General features: G+C 38.0%; 1 protein-coding gene across 1 annotated transcript; it reads left to right on the top strand.

Moving 5' to 3' along the window:
• Positions 1-3,016: 3,016 nt before the first annotated feature.
• On the top strand, positions 3,017-14,763 carry slc25a48 (solute carrier family 25 member 48). Its single transcript, XM_074674874.1, has 7 exons — positions 3,017-3,292; positions 5,673-5,716; positions 6,218-6,289; positions 7,642-7,894; positions 8,650-8,937; positions 10,594-10,727; positions 12,316-14,763. The coding sequence occupies exons 1-7, from the start codon at positions 3,238-3,240 to the stop codon at positions 12,418-12,420; spliced, it is 951 nt and encodes a 316-aa protein (XP_074530975.1). The 5' UTR covers positions 3,017-3,237; the 3' UTR covers positions 12,421-14,763.
• The last annotated feature ends 2,020 nt before the right edge of the window (positions 14,764-16,783 follow it).

Below are 16,783 nucleotides of genomic sequence, written 5' to 3'. Positions count from 1 at the left end.
GTCAGGAAATCCCTGTTTAAGATTTCAGTCTGGAGATATTCTACATACCTCTTGTGTTTTACCATAAAACCCAAAAACTGATCTGAGGACAAAGATTTGAAAGTAGATTTTCAATGCATTGTTTCTTTTGGTTGCTATCTTCTTTAAAACTTGAGTTACACACAATAAAGTAACATGAATAAAGTCAGGAAGGAAGAAATGGTTTAAAAGCCAACACAGCGTGCTTGTTAAATATACGGAGTAACCTAAAGAAAGAAGTATCTTAGCTCACAGACAGTAGATTAAAATGCCCGATGCTCTGAGATGTGTTGGTAACATGTAACATTAGTAAATCATGGTTACCTTTCTCGTCATTTTAGTGATAGACTCAAGTTTGAACAGATCACTGCATAATAACTGCTGCATGGGGTTGGAATGGACATTATCACAAACAGTTGCCGTTGTTTTAGCCTTTAGCTCGTGCTGTTTAGCTTTCTTCTGCTCTTCTGTCTTTTTTCTATCTGACAGTTAGGCTCCTGTGTCCACCATCACAACAAAAATCGTTTTCAGTAGAGAAAACCACAGATCTCTCTTCTCTCTACTTGGATAACTCATGGAGACTTTGATCAATCTGGTCCTGTCCAACCTGATCAGGAAGTTTAGAAATAGCATAAAGAAATAATCTATTTTTGGTCCTGATAATCTCATTTTAAAGTGTGGGTTATGATCAGGCATATATATAGAAGTGATACTTTTTCAAAATGACTTTGAAAGTCCTCACAGCCCCTTTAAATGACAGTTTCTTCTTTATTGAAACCTTTATTCTAACCCTAATTTTAGTATTTAAAGGTGGATTACTTGTCAATCAGGTGGTATGTTTTGTGCATGCAGCTTTTTAGTAATGATGATCATACAATTATTGATGAAGTAAAACAATGGGTTCATATAAAGCTTTAAAAACAAGCAAAAATTATTACTAACGACAAAGCAAAAGCCAAGACATGAAGAACTTGGAAAACTAACCCTGAAGTGACATTCAAACAGAATAATTTTGAAAAGACTGCAATTTCATATATCACCACAGAAACAAAGAAATTATTAGTGCTATGGATAAAGAGGAAGTCTATCAACGGGCAATTCAATCAGAAGATGCAGACATCTCATTAAAAAAAAAAACATTCGCTTGTTGATTTGAAAGTCTGCTCTTTATTCCAACTTTGGATTTTTTGTCACTACCTTTTTATCATCCTCTCTGGTACTTTGTTTAATTTTCATTTCTCCCTCCGTCACTATCATGGTAACATTTAGCACAAAGATACGTTAAGGACAAAGTCGATGAGATGTTTGTTTTTCCTCGCCGCCTGCAGAAGGTCGAACTCAGCCCCTCGTGTGTTTTTCTGGTAAATTTCCACAGTGTTTCAGAAGTTGTTTCTGTTATCAGACTAAAAGGGTGGAGATGGGAGGTGGCGGTGGAGGAGGAGGTGTCCTCACAACAACCGTCAAACATTAACTTGTTGCAAAGAAAGGCTTGATGTATGCTTACATCCAGTTCCCCTTTATTTCCCCTTAAGTAGCTCTAAGTATGAAAATCCTCTTATTCTACTGCTGTTATGTCATAGGCTCAGGATTAGGATGTTTACACTAAGTGAAATTCACAACAAAGAATGCTTTTTTTTTCTTTTCTTTTTTTTTCCATATAGTTCCTCAAAAATCATCCTGGAGTGTTTGAAACTTTGGAAAGTCAGTCAGAACGTGGGTGCACTGTGTGAGCTTGCAAAGACTTTTAATAAAGGTTACTTTAGCTAAATTAACTAGGCCAACAAAAGATCATCAAAGAGTCATGTCTGTGTGTTTTCCTTTGTGCGACTCTGGTTTGAGTATTAGCTATATGTTAAATATTATGTGAGCTATCAGGAACCCTCCTGCAGCAGCCCTTGACCAAAGCGCTGACCTCACAAACAGTGTTTCTCTTTAATAGCAGTTTGGTATCTGAGGCAGAGGACAAACAACAGAGCAGGGATTAACATTAAAGCTTAACTTAACTTTACAACTGTGTCACAGGGTGCATGTGGCTGTTGGTTTCCACCGGTGCAATGTTTTAAATCGTTAAGAAAAGTTTAAGAGTCTGAAAAAAGGAATTTTGTTTTGAAGTTTTAAGTTTATACTAAGACTGACACTGAAAACACTTTAAAAACAATCCAAGACTTAGTTTTACTCAAATCCTGATCCTGACTGCACACAATGTTCATCCCTTTTCTCTTTAAAGTTTATATTAACTTGTACATTTTCTTTTACTTTCAACATTTCAGGGTTTAATGTTTAAGATGTGCTAAATCATCTTCTTACATATTTTTTGTGCTGTGGCCTTCTGTATCATATTATGTCGTATCTCATGTCATCATTAAATGACTTGTTGTATTGTATTTTATCTAAAGTATCGTATTGTTTGAGTACAATATCACATCATTTTGTTATCTATGGTGGTATATCATGGTACTTTATTGTTCTGACATAACCTGTCATATTGTATAATATAGTGATGTATCATATTAGGTAGTGCCATTGATATTTTGAGAAAAGATTTTTTTTAAAAAGGTTTTATTTTTCAATTTAGTAAATCTACAAAAAAAGGGTTTTGCATCAAAATTAGTAATAGCTAAAAATAATAAATTAAATAAATTAAAATTAAATAATATATGTAATTCAAAAACATTTGACAAAATTGAATTTACATTACATTTTGATGCCTATATGCTGGTGAAAATGATGATTTCATCATAAAATTGAAGTCATTCTTTATAATACATAGTTTATTATTTACTGATTTAATGGAAAAAAAAAATCTTAAAGTTAGATTACGGGTTTTCAGTCTGTATTTGTGTTCTTTCTGTTCTGTATTTCTGCTTTCCTTTTCTCCTCATGGCTCATTTCCATGATCGTCTCTCATAGGCTGGGTGCCTTCAGGGAGCTCAAAGCTGATTGGTCAAGAGAGCTGTCCTGCTATTTTTTTCTTCTTTTAATTGGCTGTTAGTGCCAACCCTCTATGTGTAGCTTTTCTTATCAAAGCACACACACTGAGAAGTAGTTTATTTCTTCGTTGGAAGCGTATCTTACAGCAGCACCATCAATAAGAGCGCACCGGGGGGAATCTGTCTAAATCTGCGCTCCTTCTGAGGATATCTGCAGAGCACACTTTTGTTTGTTTGTGTTTTGACTGATGAGAAGAGGTCGGCTAAAGTTTGCAGCCCTGAGCTGAAGATGCAGAACTCAAAGAGCTTTATGTTGGACGATTTTCTCGCAGGATGGATCGGCGGTGAGTGACTTTACGTTTATGAATGCCTTTTTCAAGAGTAGGGGGCTTCTGTGGAGTTGCCATGTTTTCACCGGCTCAGTTTGGGGTGTTTGTGGGGGAGGGGGGCCATGCATTCAGAAAATTCTGGAGGTAAAGATTGAAGCATGGAGGGACAGAAAGGCCAAAAACTCCAGCTTTGCATGAATTAAAACAGCAAACGTTAAGGGGGGGAAATGAAATAAAAACTGCAGCAGCTCCATCATGAGTCCACATCCAGGGTAAACAATGGAGGGTCTGCAGAGGAAAATACCCCCTCCTTCTTTCCCCCACATTGATAAATAAACTCTCACTCTCCTTCAGTGTTTTACCACCGAAATGAGATAATGTGCTGGTTAAACGTGTTATCACATATTTGCATGCTGTCACAGAGGCTGTAGTTGCTGGAGGTTTTGTCTACAGTTTCATTTCTACTGATAAATAACGGTTTTTAAAGGAATGCTGCTGTAACCCGCTGTGGCCACTAGGGGTGCTGCTCCGCATGCATTTCAATAGAACATACACAGGAGGAGGCCTCTGGTTCAACTGATTTGACACCATCTTTACTGTTTTAGAGTTTGTTAATACACCATTTAATTCAATGAAGTATACACCATGTGTAGGAAGAATGAAGAAACCGGTTTAAAGCTAAACTAGGAATAAATAAATAAATAATCATAATAGTGAATATCTTTATTTTAAAGCACTTTTTATAACAGGGTCACAAAGTTATTTACATGAGAAAACCTTCAAGCAAAACATAAGAAAATAGAAAGAGAAAAATAAGAAATTTAAACAGTAGAATTAAGACATTTGAGAATTAAGTATTTTTTTCTTTTGACCTAAATTCTAACTTTCACTAAACTTGAATCACAAATTCCCAATTCATTTGTTGAAAACAAAAAAGAAAATTACGGTGGCCAATAGGTGTCAGCCGATTTACAAAAGCCACAACACAACAAATGGACGGGTACAGCCGCAACAAAAGTTAATAGGACAGTTATCCTAATGGATTCAGAAAAGTTGCTAAAGTTAGTTAATGATTGTTTTCTTTTAAAACTTAAGATATGATAAAAAAAAGTTCTAATGCTAATGTAAACAAAGAAATATAAGTACTATGAGTAATATCACAAGGTGACACCCCTGTGAAGCTATATGTACCATAGATAAAGTTAATTATTTACTTACTTTTACAACTTGTGTCTGTTTGGATAAGTTACCTCTTTTAACTTCTGTTGTGGCCGTACTTCCATTGTGTTGTCACTCTTGTATTCATGTTGAAGCTTTGCAAATCGTCTGACACCCGCAAGCCGTTGTAGAAAACAATTATCTGGGTTATCAATTTAATGATGATCAAATTACTAATTAGTTTGTTCATATAAAATGAGGGGAAAAAACAGTTTATTACAGCAATGACAGAAATTGTTGGACTAAGACTTAGTCTTAGTCTGGACTGCCAAGGTAAAAAGCTCCTAAAAGTGAATGTGTTCTTTGTCGTAACCCACAAGAAAGTACAAAGAGAACTTAATCTCCAAACATCTCTGATTCTGAACGACGCATTTCTATGTTAGTGTCGTTGGTTTGAGGTTGAATTCTACCCTTAATGTGCTCTTGTGGCAAGAAAAGGTGTGAACAACAGGCAGCAATTTGCACTCTCTCTTATTGTCTGAGATTGAGTATCTCTAATCTCTCTGCAGACCCTCAGGTCCCTTAAAGAATTTGTCTGAAGGATAGCTCCTGAATCATCTTAAACTGCAGTCAAAGGGGTTTCTGCTGAACACATTCCTCTCCTAAACCTCAACTACCCTTTTTCCTAAAGTGTGGCAACTTAACCCAAACATCCATATTATTCTGATTCTGTCTCTCTGTAGTGACACACTTTCACAACTTTGGAAACTTAGATTTGGATTAAAAACTTCACTTCATTTGTGTTCATTCTCTGATGGGGTATGAAGTAACTGACAGAACCCGGACTAAAGAGGGACTAACGGTTATCTGGTCTCACAACAAGACTGTTTTGGCCATGTGTCCCCCCCTGTAGCGTGCCCCTGCTATTCAGACATGAAGTGGTACTCAAACCCACAGCAGAGAGCCCTCGGTAAAAGGGGTTAAAAGGGGTGACACTCCTCATCTTGGAGTGAGGCCACATGCCCAGTTTGACGATTTGCCAAATGTATTTGAAAAGGAATAGGATATAAAAGGTTGCCTCAGAAATAGAAACGTCTTTCCTAACTCAGCAATTTGTGGCTGATTCTCAGAAAAAAGTCTTTTCCTTTCCTCAGTGCGATTTATCTCCTTGTTTTTTCCTCAGCCAGCCTGTTTCCTGACTTTTTTCTGTCTGTTTTTGTTTCTCTTTTGGCTGCAGGAGCCTCCAGTGTGGTTGTGGGCCACCCGCTGGACACAGTGAAGGTATGTTAGTTCTCTGGCATGACTTTCCCAAACCATTCCTCAGCTTCACATTAAAACAAAAGAACCAACATCTGCAATGCAGAGCAGAGATTTTATGTGTTTTTCTGGAACATTTTACTTTAATTGTTGTGAGAGAAATTAAGACCAGTTCACCATGTTGAAGACATTTCTACATCATTTAATCGCACCCTGAAAACTGTTTGTTCTCTCGAAAAAACAGAAGTTGCACGCAAAGCTTCAGTGAATAGATGGTTGGTTATTTTGATTCACTATTAAAAAACAAAAAATAAGTTTTATGTAATAATCTGCAGGTCTGGCTCTAGTTGGGTTTTATTACCAGCAAACTGAAAACAGGAAATGACTGAAAGGGAATAAGATGTTGGAAAGCAGTATATAGATTCAGGGAGTTACATTAGGGTTAATGCTAAATGAACAAAATTGAAAAAATCTCCATCCTTCTTTATTTTCTATTTATTGCATTCTTTGTCCTTTGTCCTCCAGACACGACTTCAGGCGGGAAAAGGCTACAAGAACACTCTCCACTGTGTCCTCACCATCTACAGGAAGGAAACGGTGATTATTTTAATCCTTCAAACCTTCTTCAAGTTTATATTTATTTGTGTCCTTTCCACTCTCTGTGAGGCCGCAAACACGGCCTGTTTTTATTTTATTTTTACTAGCAGTGTAAATAATTAATCGAGTCCAGCACAATATTAGTGCAAGTCCAGTACATACATGCAAATCTGACCTGTGAAAACACTGAGTTTTGTTTTTAATTTCAGGTAAAATTTGTGTCTAGTCAAATTATTCTGCTAGTTTTGAAGAGAGGACTAAAAGTTAGTTTCTGCTAAAAACAAATGATTTACAAACCTTTTAAAGTTGACCTCTTTTCATTTGTTGCATTTAAAATCAGCTTTCCAGCATTGCACCCAGTTTCATGGCTACAGGCTGAAGTAACATCATTAGAAAAAAAAAATCTCTACTTAATGGCAGCACCTGCAGTCGAATAACTTGTAGCACTGTTGTCTCACTAACTAGGTTTCTTTTCTGTCTACATTCTCGCTTGTGTTGTACGTTGCTTTGGATAAAGGCGTCTGCTATGTGAAACTGTAGAACTATGGAAGTAACTACTGGAAAAATCAAGTTTTTCTACTTTCAAGTCATTTAGACATACAGAGTGTTGTTTTTTTGGTAGGAGGTTGCACACAGTAATTATGCGTTTCTGCAGTTAATTCCATTCCAACATGATATTTAACTGAACCTAACAGTGCAATTGTTGGTTAGACTTTCTGTCTCACTCAGCTCGTTTCTCTTTTCCAGTTTTTATGTGGGATGTTTTTCCTTTAATGGCCCAGTTTTTCAGCACTGCGCCTCAAAGTTTTCTTTCTGCTAATGCCACATGTTGAGCAAATGTTGAGCAAGGATGGTGGCTTATGACAGCCTTATCATTAGTGCAGTATTTATTATTACAGATACATAAAGTGAAGAGTATGATAAAGCGGAATTGGCTGTTTCACAGGGTGGAATCTCCCTAGTGTGTCAGAATAAAAGTGAATGTGGGATGCATGGGTGTTGTTTTTAACAAAAATCTTTTCCACCTTTCCTTGAAATGGCTGTGAGCAGTTCCAAACATGTTTCACTTTCATCCCTACTCTCCTTATTTTCGATGGTCATATGATTTATTGCGGCAGTGGGCAGCTGTGTTTGAATTTCAACATGTGTCTCCCAAATTCCTCCCCAGACCCCTGCTTGGAGAACATTTTCCACAGAGCAGAGACACAAAATATTTGGCAGCCACCTCTCTCCTTTTGACTCTGCATTGTTGAGAAAGATCAAAATAAATTGGATGTATTATGAAGGTTCAATGAATCTGTTTTTTAATGGATTAATACGAGTCATTCATCACTTTCTGTTTGTCTTTTCAGGTCATGGGTTTTTTTAAGGGCATGTCCTTCCCGCTGGCCAGCATCACTGTCTACAATTCAGCCGTGTTTGGCTTTTTCAGTAACACACAAAGACTTATTAGCAAGTATCGCTATGGCAATGAGCGACATCCCTGTGGTATGTTCGACCTGACTGTGGCTAGCATGCTGACCGGACTGATGTCAGTGGGAATAGGAGCCCCTGTGGATCTGGTCAAGATCAGACTGCAGATGCAGACACAGATGGTTCTAGCAGGTAAACTTGACCTCGTTTTTCTTGGCCAGAGAATCTTCTTTTATGAAGTTTAGGAAATAACAACGCTTAGTTGTGGTATACCAGATTTCTGTTATTGTCTAATCAACAAACCTCACGTTAAGAGACCCAAGTCCCCTTGAATCCAGATGGAATCCTCAAAGTAGAGTCATTAAGTAATTTTTCATTTATTTTCAAATAAATTATTCATGTGTTGGTTCGTAAAGGGCCAAATGAATGAGTGGGACTCAACTTTGTTATATTTTCAATGGAGCTGCTTGTCTGTGCTGTATCTTTCCATTTGACCAATAAAGCAATAAAGAGAGGTCAGAGCCGGTTAATCACCGGAAGAACAGCACGTTAACATTTACTGCGTTTTATTTGTTTACAGTTACAGTCGAAGCTGCACCTTTCATACCTGTCATCAGGTTATAGCTCACAGTTATTTGGATTTCTTCCTGTTCTGTAGAAAAGAGAATATGTTGTGTAATATTTTAAACTGTCGGTCGATGGACACAGTGCTTAAAAACAAGTACAGAACTAGCCTTCTATTTTTATATGTTTTGAAATTTAAAACATGAATGAGTACATGTTTTTTTATTATTGTTCAATGTTTTGTCATTTGTCAGATGTAACGGCTCCAATGAATGGTTTTATTATTTTGATCAGACAATGTCAGTTGACCCCAAAATATGTAGTCCGCAAGTGTAAGCTTTTGAAAAACATACACCCGTCACTCATTGAAGTCTTCCTTACAGAGAACTTGCACCTTGCTGGCAACGTATCAAACGGCACCAACATCCCTCTAAGCTCTGTCGAGATGCCCAGTCAGAGACTCTACAGAGGCCCCATCCACTGCATCAGCAGCATCCTGCAGACTGAAGGCCTGCAGGGCCTGTACAGGGGGGGCGGTGCCATGGTCCTCAGGGACGTTCCTGGATACATGCTTTACTTCATCCCTTACACCATCTTCTGTGACCTGCTGAAGCCAGACGCAACATCAACCCCTCATCCCTGTTCCATTTGGCTGGCTGGAGGACTGGCAGGTAACTAGAACAGTTTTCTGACTCTAAAACACAAATATCAAGGGTTTTGAATCATGTTGGCTGCCTGAGTTTACTTGATAATTCTTCATCCACTCTGATGTCGACTTATTAAATCAGGGACTGCAGAAGTGAAGATCACACTCTTAAAAGTAAAGATAAGTTTAAGGAGGAGACAAGGTCAGAAGTCCACAGTGATTCATTTTGGGCTGAAATTCTGATGAACTGCTTTCTGTGGGTTGGACCTGATAAGATGCTGTGGTTGAAATCAGTCACATGTTTTAAATGTGAAACCACAGACTGCTACAATTCAATGTGTTCAATCGCAGGATATAGAAATACTGTAGCGGAGGAGAGTTATTTCTCAATGTGGATTTCATAAAGAGTAAATAAATCATTTAAAAGTTTCTAAACAAAGACAGGTGTAGCTCAGACTTGATAGTTGCTCTCAGTTTTGAAATTTGCCTAAATTTTCACACATTTTTCATTGCAGATGTTTTCTGTTTAATTGATGAACCTTTCTACCCTGTTTAAATTTACAACCCAGATTGACCATAACCTGATCCATCAGCAGTCTGTAGGAATTTCATTTCAGCTCATGTATCACGGCTCTGTGAGATATGCCCGTTGCTGTGAATTTCTTTATGATGCTGCTTTGAGCCATAAAGTTTAGAGGCAAACACACCTTTCATCAGGTGTGTCATCATGTGGCCTTATTCTAACTTTGCCCTAAGTTTTGAGGTGTACAACATTTAAGACAAAGCCCTGACTTAACCCTTAAGCTCTGAAAATGTTTTTTAGAATACGTTTTCTCAGAAAAACTCCAACCTGCTGTGATTTGTGGAGCAGGGTGGGAGTGTAAACTCACAGCCAACCACAGGGTTTGGCTCAAGTAAACATGACCAGTGTGTGCAGTGTGTGTAGTGGGGAAAACAGAGTGTAGCCTGTGGATGGATCTGGGGGGTGAGAGCTCCTTAAAGGTTCACACACTGTTTTCCAGATGCGGGCCAGCTGCTAACACGTGACCGAGTCATCACGTGGTGGACAGAAAGCTGAAATCAGTTGTGGGCCATAAATGTGTGTGAAGTTTGGATGTTTGGCCCCACCATCAGGCATGAATGTGAAACAGATAACGCAGACAGAAAAGTCTAGAAAAGAGCTTCAACAGCATTCAATGTATACATCTTTGTTTCAACTTTCCGTTTGGTACTTTTCCACTCAATGTGACTCCACTGGTTTTCTGAGAAGCACCTGAAAGCATCGTTACTTTGAGTTATTTCTGTCCTCGATGAAGTCAAGCTGTAATAGATAAGGATTTGGATAAGGAATGACTATGTTGTAAGATCACGTGTTCCAAGAAGTGTTAACAAACTATTTATACACAGTGGGAACCTATAAGTGAAATGTATAAACTTAGACATTTTTTTTTATTGACCAGATCAAAAGTCAAGCACATTTTTTTCCCCTTAACATTAATGTTTGTGTTGGATTAGTAGTTTCTGCTTTCTATTTTTATGCTGAAGTTTAGTTTTCTTTTTTTTTTCCAGGGTGCTTACTTTGAAATGCAGCTTCATTTGTTGCATTTAACAGAGATTGCAACTCTTGAAAAGTATGTGCATTCCTCCTGCAGGAGCTAACGGTTGCATTCTTTCTCTCCAGGGTCCATTTCCTGGGTCACAGCCACGCCAGCTGATGTGGTGAAGAGTCGAATGCAGGCTGACGCTCAGCTGCAGAGAAAGTATAAGGGAATCTTACACTGCATCATCCACAGCTACAAAACAGAGGGGGCACAGGTAAGATCCAGCTTTACAGTATAAGGAGAAAAGTTTTGTTTACATAGAAGTTGTAGCAGCTTTACAACTTCACACCCGGCTGTGATCGACTTGGTTTAATAACTCCTAAAAAATCGTCATCATTGAGCCTGATAATGTGAAAGTGTCTGTGTCAGCTCTTGGTGTTGCAGTTTATAGGTTGACCCTGTAAACTGATGACCTTAGGCTTAACTTGTCAGTGGATATTCAGTTTACAAACAGCTGCTAAAACACAGAAGAAGTCCTTGGGAAAACATCCCAGTTCAGTTTGGATGCACTTGATTTAAGGGAGTGTTTATAGTATGACAACAATGTCTCCATATCCATAGGATGTGGTTGGCACTTATATGCAATTTTTCAGTCCGGTCTTATCATTTTTTATCACTTATCTACCTCTGTTTTAAAAAGGCATGTATCATTCTAAAAAGGCACTCAATCAACTTTAAAGTTTAGATGACAAAATTAATTTCATTTCTGCCTTTGTAAACATGTAGATGTTATAGATTCTTATAACACAGCCAATCAGCCTGTGCTGTGCTGTACAGGGGACTGTCAATAAACAGATGGTTTGGTCATCTGGATGTGAAACTCTAGTAAACAGTGTAACCAGATGAAGAGTTCAGCTGGGTTTCCAGAAGACAACCACTACATATGCAGAATGAAAAAAAAAAAACTACAGACCTCTAATGATCAGAGAATGACTTATAAACAGGGGCTTTTAATTTTTTGGCAACATTTATGGGAAAATGTGTGTGAAGACTTCTCCTGAAAATGTAGTGTGAGTGATTTTGTAACAAAATATCTGCACATCTGTCAGAAGTCCTCCAAGGTTAAGAAATGTTGCTGAATTACATAAGTGATTTACCTTTTAAGAGTTAACAACATTGGATTTGATGCCATGAAAGACCTCACTGGGGTCACTTCAGTTAAAGAGTGAGAACATTGCCGCCCCGCTGGCCTGCAGTCAACAAAGCATCTGCTGCCAAGTGCTGCGTTCAAGTGTCAGGATTCATACTGTCGGTTACATCTTATGTTGCAAAATGTAGACAAGCTGTGCAGCCTTGCAACATGGTCCAGCTTTGATAAACACAACAGTCATGTGATCAATAGCAGCAGGTCAGTGGTGTTTAAGAAAGTGAACCAGACTCCTGACGTGGATGTGAAGGCCACAGATCAATGAGGCGGTTACTGCAGGACATTGTGCCTAGCACAGCACTGTTTACCTATTACTGTGTTTTCCTACACAGACAGACGCACAGCTTGACTTTGATAATGATCTTTTGAATCTATAATCATTGGCATGGATGAAAATATTAGACTATGTTTGCATTTTTAAAATAGTATGTTTGAAATGGCCCACAATATCCAAAATTTAAGCTACAAAAGTAGCATCTTGCACCCCCAACATAAACCCAATTAGTAGTCAGACATTTTTAACTTTTTTTTAAGAACAAGAGGTAAATGTAACCAAATCCAGCAGACCATTTGGGACCAGTGGGTGAAGTTTTTTTTTTCTTAATTATCAAAACAAAAATAAGTTGTCTTTAAATTTGTTTATCTTTTTGTGCAGGTTTTCTTCAGAGGGGCATCAGTCAACGCAATCAGAGGCTTTCCCATGAGCGCCACCATGTTTCTGACCTACGAACTCTCACTGCAGTTTTTCAGGAGCCTCTAGGACTTACAAGAAACTTTCTCAGTCTTTTTGGCAAATGAGCAAAGTAACAGAAGTGCTTTGATTTTCCCTTCTATTTTTTTTAAAAACAAAACAGAAACCCAACGGCAGCAATTTACTCCCTTGGTGGGTTAGCTGGTTTTTAGCCTATGCTGACTTACAAACACGGGACCACAACCACGACAGCATTACTTGGAACAAAAAAGTTTGGTGGAGCAATGAATTCTTTATTTCATCTTGACTTTAAATATTTGTGATGTTGTGAAATAATAAGAAAAAGGACACAAGAGTCATCCGTGTATCTCTGGGCAAAGCCTTGGTTGCAGGTCAGTGTACTTTAAAACAAACAAAAAAGGAGAAGTCCAGATTAATTTGTGACAGCAGTAAAGAGAGATATTGCTCACTGTTACCTTACTGTGCTTTCATAGCTTTTTTTCAGGCTATATTATACAACTGGTGCTAAACCTTGTTTTCGTAGTGGTTAAAAATATAAAAACTAGTGTTAGCTCATGTTACACATAATGAAGGAATGAGGGAAGTTCTACTGGAGTGTCAGTGCAGTCAGTACAGTGAAATGTTTGGCCTTTAATTACAGATACTTCAGTGAAGCAGATTTTATAAGTAGCAGTGCTCAAATATTTAACACATGGATGATTTGGTCTTACTATTCTTATTATTTCATTAACTCTTGCGGGCAAATTTACCAAAGACCTCTGTCAGGGTTTTCTGAAACACAACAATGCTTTGACAATGAAAAACCTGCTGTCTCTTCTGTTTCCTCATGGACTGAGATGGAAACGGTATCAATGGATTTGATAGTCTTTGGTGGAAACAAGACACAATGGCTCATAAAACGAGAAGCTAACGTGTTGAAGCCTGTGACATTTGCCCTGTGAAGGTAATCTGTTAAAATGTCAGCTGTGTTTAGATAGTTCATACTTGTATTTTTAACCTGCTTATCAACAAGTTGATGTGTTTGCTCTGTAATTATTCAGTTATTCAGAAAGAAGGGAGCTGTGCACTTTAATCTCCTCAATGTGATGTAGAAATTTGATTTATTGCTGAAAATAGATTGAAATATTTTTATACAAAGATGTGATATTTTCAACACCACTTCAAATCAGAATTTGCTGCCAATCTGTCTGTCAGTTTTTTTTTTAAATTGCTTCCAGCTATTTGCATTGCAACAAAGACACTTACCAGCACATACCAATTTCAGTATTAGATTTATATTGAGTTTAATAATCTGCTTTTTATTTGCTCTGAAAAGCATCACAAGTTGTTGAAAATGTCACATCCAAGTTGTTGCCTTTTGGTTTATGTGGAATGCATGTGCCACCCACATTACCATCCACTTGTACATAATATTTTTGTTTCTTATATTAAGAAAGATTTTCAAGTTTATTCTAACTTCAGTTTACCCTCCCAGTGATTGGTGTTTCTGTCTCCTGCAGAAAAGTTTACCCACTCAAATCAACAGTTGCAGAGTATTCAGAGTAGATGAAGCACAAAACGATTTTTCTTTAATGAGACAGGAATGGGCATGACAGACTTTTTACATCAGTACTTAAATCAGGGGGCTCTACAGAGAGGATGTGAGTTTCTTCAAAAACTCTGAGCCTAATCTTACTAACTCTGGTTTCTGTATTCTGGGTTCTGAATGTGTATCATGTACTAAAAGTACTGTTCGCTTAACCTTGGAGCTGGTAAAAAATACATTTGTCTTCAAGGAATGCATGTGAGGAATTCTATATTTACTAGCCTGAAAATGTCTGAAAATGAGACTTTCAAGACTTCATATATCCATAATTTTTAGTTGGTATTCAGCTCAGACTCAATGTGCTGCTTTTCCAAAGGACGGCAGAGGTCCAACTCATCTGTTCTTTTAAAACCTACTGCTAATTCAAACTGGCTAGTTTAAACCTTTTCCAGCATTATGATAAATCAGGCTGTAACTAAGACCACCGGTGACAAAAAAAAGAACGTTTATTAGACGAACTTTGATCAGGATTAGAGTAAACAATGTGTCACAGCCTGTTCAGCTGCTGTGTACTGAAGCATTGTACCAGGATATTTCCAAATATTTTCACCCCAGTTAGTCATTTAGGTCTGTTTAAAATCATGTAAATTACCCCTTCAGGCTTCTCCGTCACAAAGTTGTGTTTTTTATCATTACAGAAGTGAACTAACGGTCTCTTCACTTAAAGGATATTTCTCATTTTAGAGTGAATACCTTCCAATAAGTGCCTCATCGGGAAGTCGTTTTCATATCCTGTAAATAGCTTGAAAAATGTTAAGTGACATTCCAGTTACTGGAGAGCTGTTGATAAATAAATAAAACTTTCAGACTCATAAACAGAAGTTGTCTTGGGTCTTCTTTGAATTAGCTCTGAAAAGTCAGGTGATGGCTGTTCTGCTGACTGTGAACCTCTGCATGAAGATACAGAAAAGGAGGAGGAGGAGGGCAGGAAGGAGTTAATGTTTGTGTTGTGACAGAGGTGGATGGCGTTGGCTCTCTGCCTGCAGACTGCTGATAACAGCATGAGCTCTGAGGTCACTGTCAGAACTATAGTGAACAGTGACTATTGGTGACTATTTTGACCCAGCCCAATCTGCAGTGTCACATAAATTCCACTAGATGGCAGCATTTTACAACAGAATGTAAACTGTTGTCTTTCAAGGCTGAACAACTGAGTTCCAAAACATTTTTTATTTTACTCTTGAGACTTTATATTATTATTCTTTTAAATCTGTACTATTTAAAACTGCTCTAGCTTAATTGTAAAGTTTATTGTTCTGCAGCCTGACTGAGGCTCCTGTGAGAATTTTCTTACTGATAATGAGAAAAAATAGAATTAACCCTGTTAACTCTACAACCAACAAACACAAACAAGATACTGAGCATATATGGGTTGCTTTATTTTGTACACCTTGATAGCACTGGGTTGGACCCTTTTTTGCTTTTAGAACTGCGACAAGGTACTGGAAACCTTCCTCTGAGATTTTGCTTTATATTGACATGATAGTATACCATAGTTGCTGCAGAATTGTTGGCTGAACATCCATGATGCGAATCGCCTGTTCCACCGCATCCCAAAGGAGCACTTTTGCATTGAGATCTGGTGACTGTGGAGTCCATTTGAGTACAGTGAGCTCATCATCATGTTCAACAAGTTTGAGATGACTTGAGTTTTGTGACATGGAGCTGGAAATATCCATAAGAAGATGGGTACCCTGTGGTCATAAAGGGATGGACATGGTCAGCAACAATACTAAGGTTGGCTGTGGACTTATAACCATGCTCAAATGATGCTAAGGGGGGCCCAAAGTGAGCCAAGAAAATGCCCTCACACCATTACACCAACAGCAGTACCATGAACTGTTGATACATGGCAGAATGGATCCATGCTTTTATGTTCTTGATACCAAATTCTGAGCCTACCATCTTAATATGGAGCAGAAATCCAGACTCATCAGGCCAGACAATGGTTTTCTAATCTGCTATATTCCAGTCTTGGTAAGCCCGTGTGAATTGTAGCCTCAGTTTCCTGTTCTTAGCTGACAGAATCGTTACCCAATAACGGTCTTCCGCACTGTAGCTCGTCTGCTTCAGGGTTTAATGGGTTGTGTTCAGAGATGGTCTTCTGCAGACCTTGGTTATAACAAGTGTTAATTTGAGTTACTGTTGCCTTTATAATGTCTTAAACCAGCCTGTCCATTCTCTTCTGACCACTGGCATTATCAAGGCACTTGGGCCATAGAACTGCTGCTCACTCTTCAGATGCCAGTCATCCACTACACCAAAGTTCAACAGCAGAGACAATTTGGGAAATTTTTCATGGTGCAACTCACATACTCATCTCTACTGCTCATTCCACTAATGCATGTTCCTTACAATCCATTTAAAAGTTAAATAAACAGGCTTCATTCATTTATTTATTTCGCACTTTGGTTAGTATCAAAGGAGTTGAAGGATAAGAGTAGTTGCCGACTTTTATGAAAAAAACAAAACAAAACAAAACAAAACAAAAACATTGCATAAGAGATTACCTATATCTAATGTATCTTTAAGGACCGGAATTGGTTTATTCTGGTTTCACTATGCTGTGATTCTCTGGTTAATGCTTGGTGCCATCCAAACACTCTTGTGTAAATCTGTGGTTATCCCCAAGGTTATTCTGTGTAAACATCACTTCAAATCCAGCATTGCGTAAGGTTTTGGACTTTTGTCAGCCCTTCTCGCTGTTTGAAGGCTATTTCAGTGTAATTTTTAAAATTAATCTGAAATCTGTTGCCCTTCAAAATTCTAAAGTGTGCTCAAATTTTCAGCTGTGACATTGCTTCTGCCTGAGTTATATGGGAAGCC

Source organism: Halichoeres trimaculatus, unplaced genomic scaffold, assembly GCF_033239565.1.
Source record: "Halichoeres trimaculatus isolate MK-OKI-2021-1 unplaced genomic scaffold, fHalTri1.1 fHalTri1_scaffold_7, whole genome shotgun sequence".
Classification (NCBI taxonomy): domain Eukaryota; kingdom Metazoa; phylum Chordata; class Actinopteri; order Labriformes; family Labridae; genus Halichoeres; species Halichoeres trimaculatus.
The sequence above is the reverse complement of the archived record's forward strand: the minus strand, read 5'-3'. Positions and strand labels throughout refer to the sequence as shown.

Bases quoted from the DNA above. Each gene is read 5' to 3' on its own strand.
- slc25a48 (XM_074674874.1), top strand. From the start codon at position 3,238: ATGCAGAACTCAAAGAGCTTTATGTTGGACGATTTTCTCGCAGGATGG. The intron at 3,293-5,672 runs GTGAGTGACTTT...TTTTGGCTGCAG, and splicing joins TCTCGCAGGATGGATCGGCG to GAGCCTCCAGTGTGGTTGTG. The intron at 8,938-10,593 runs GTAACTAGAACA...CTTTCTCTCCAG, and splicing joins GCTGGCTGGAGGACTGGCAG to GGTCCATTTCCTGGGTCACA.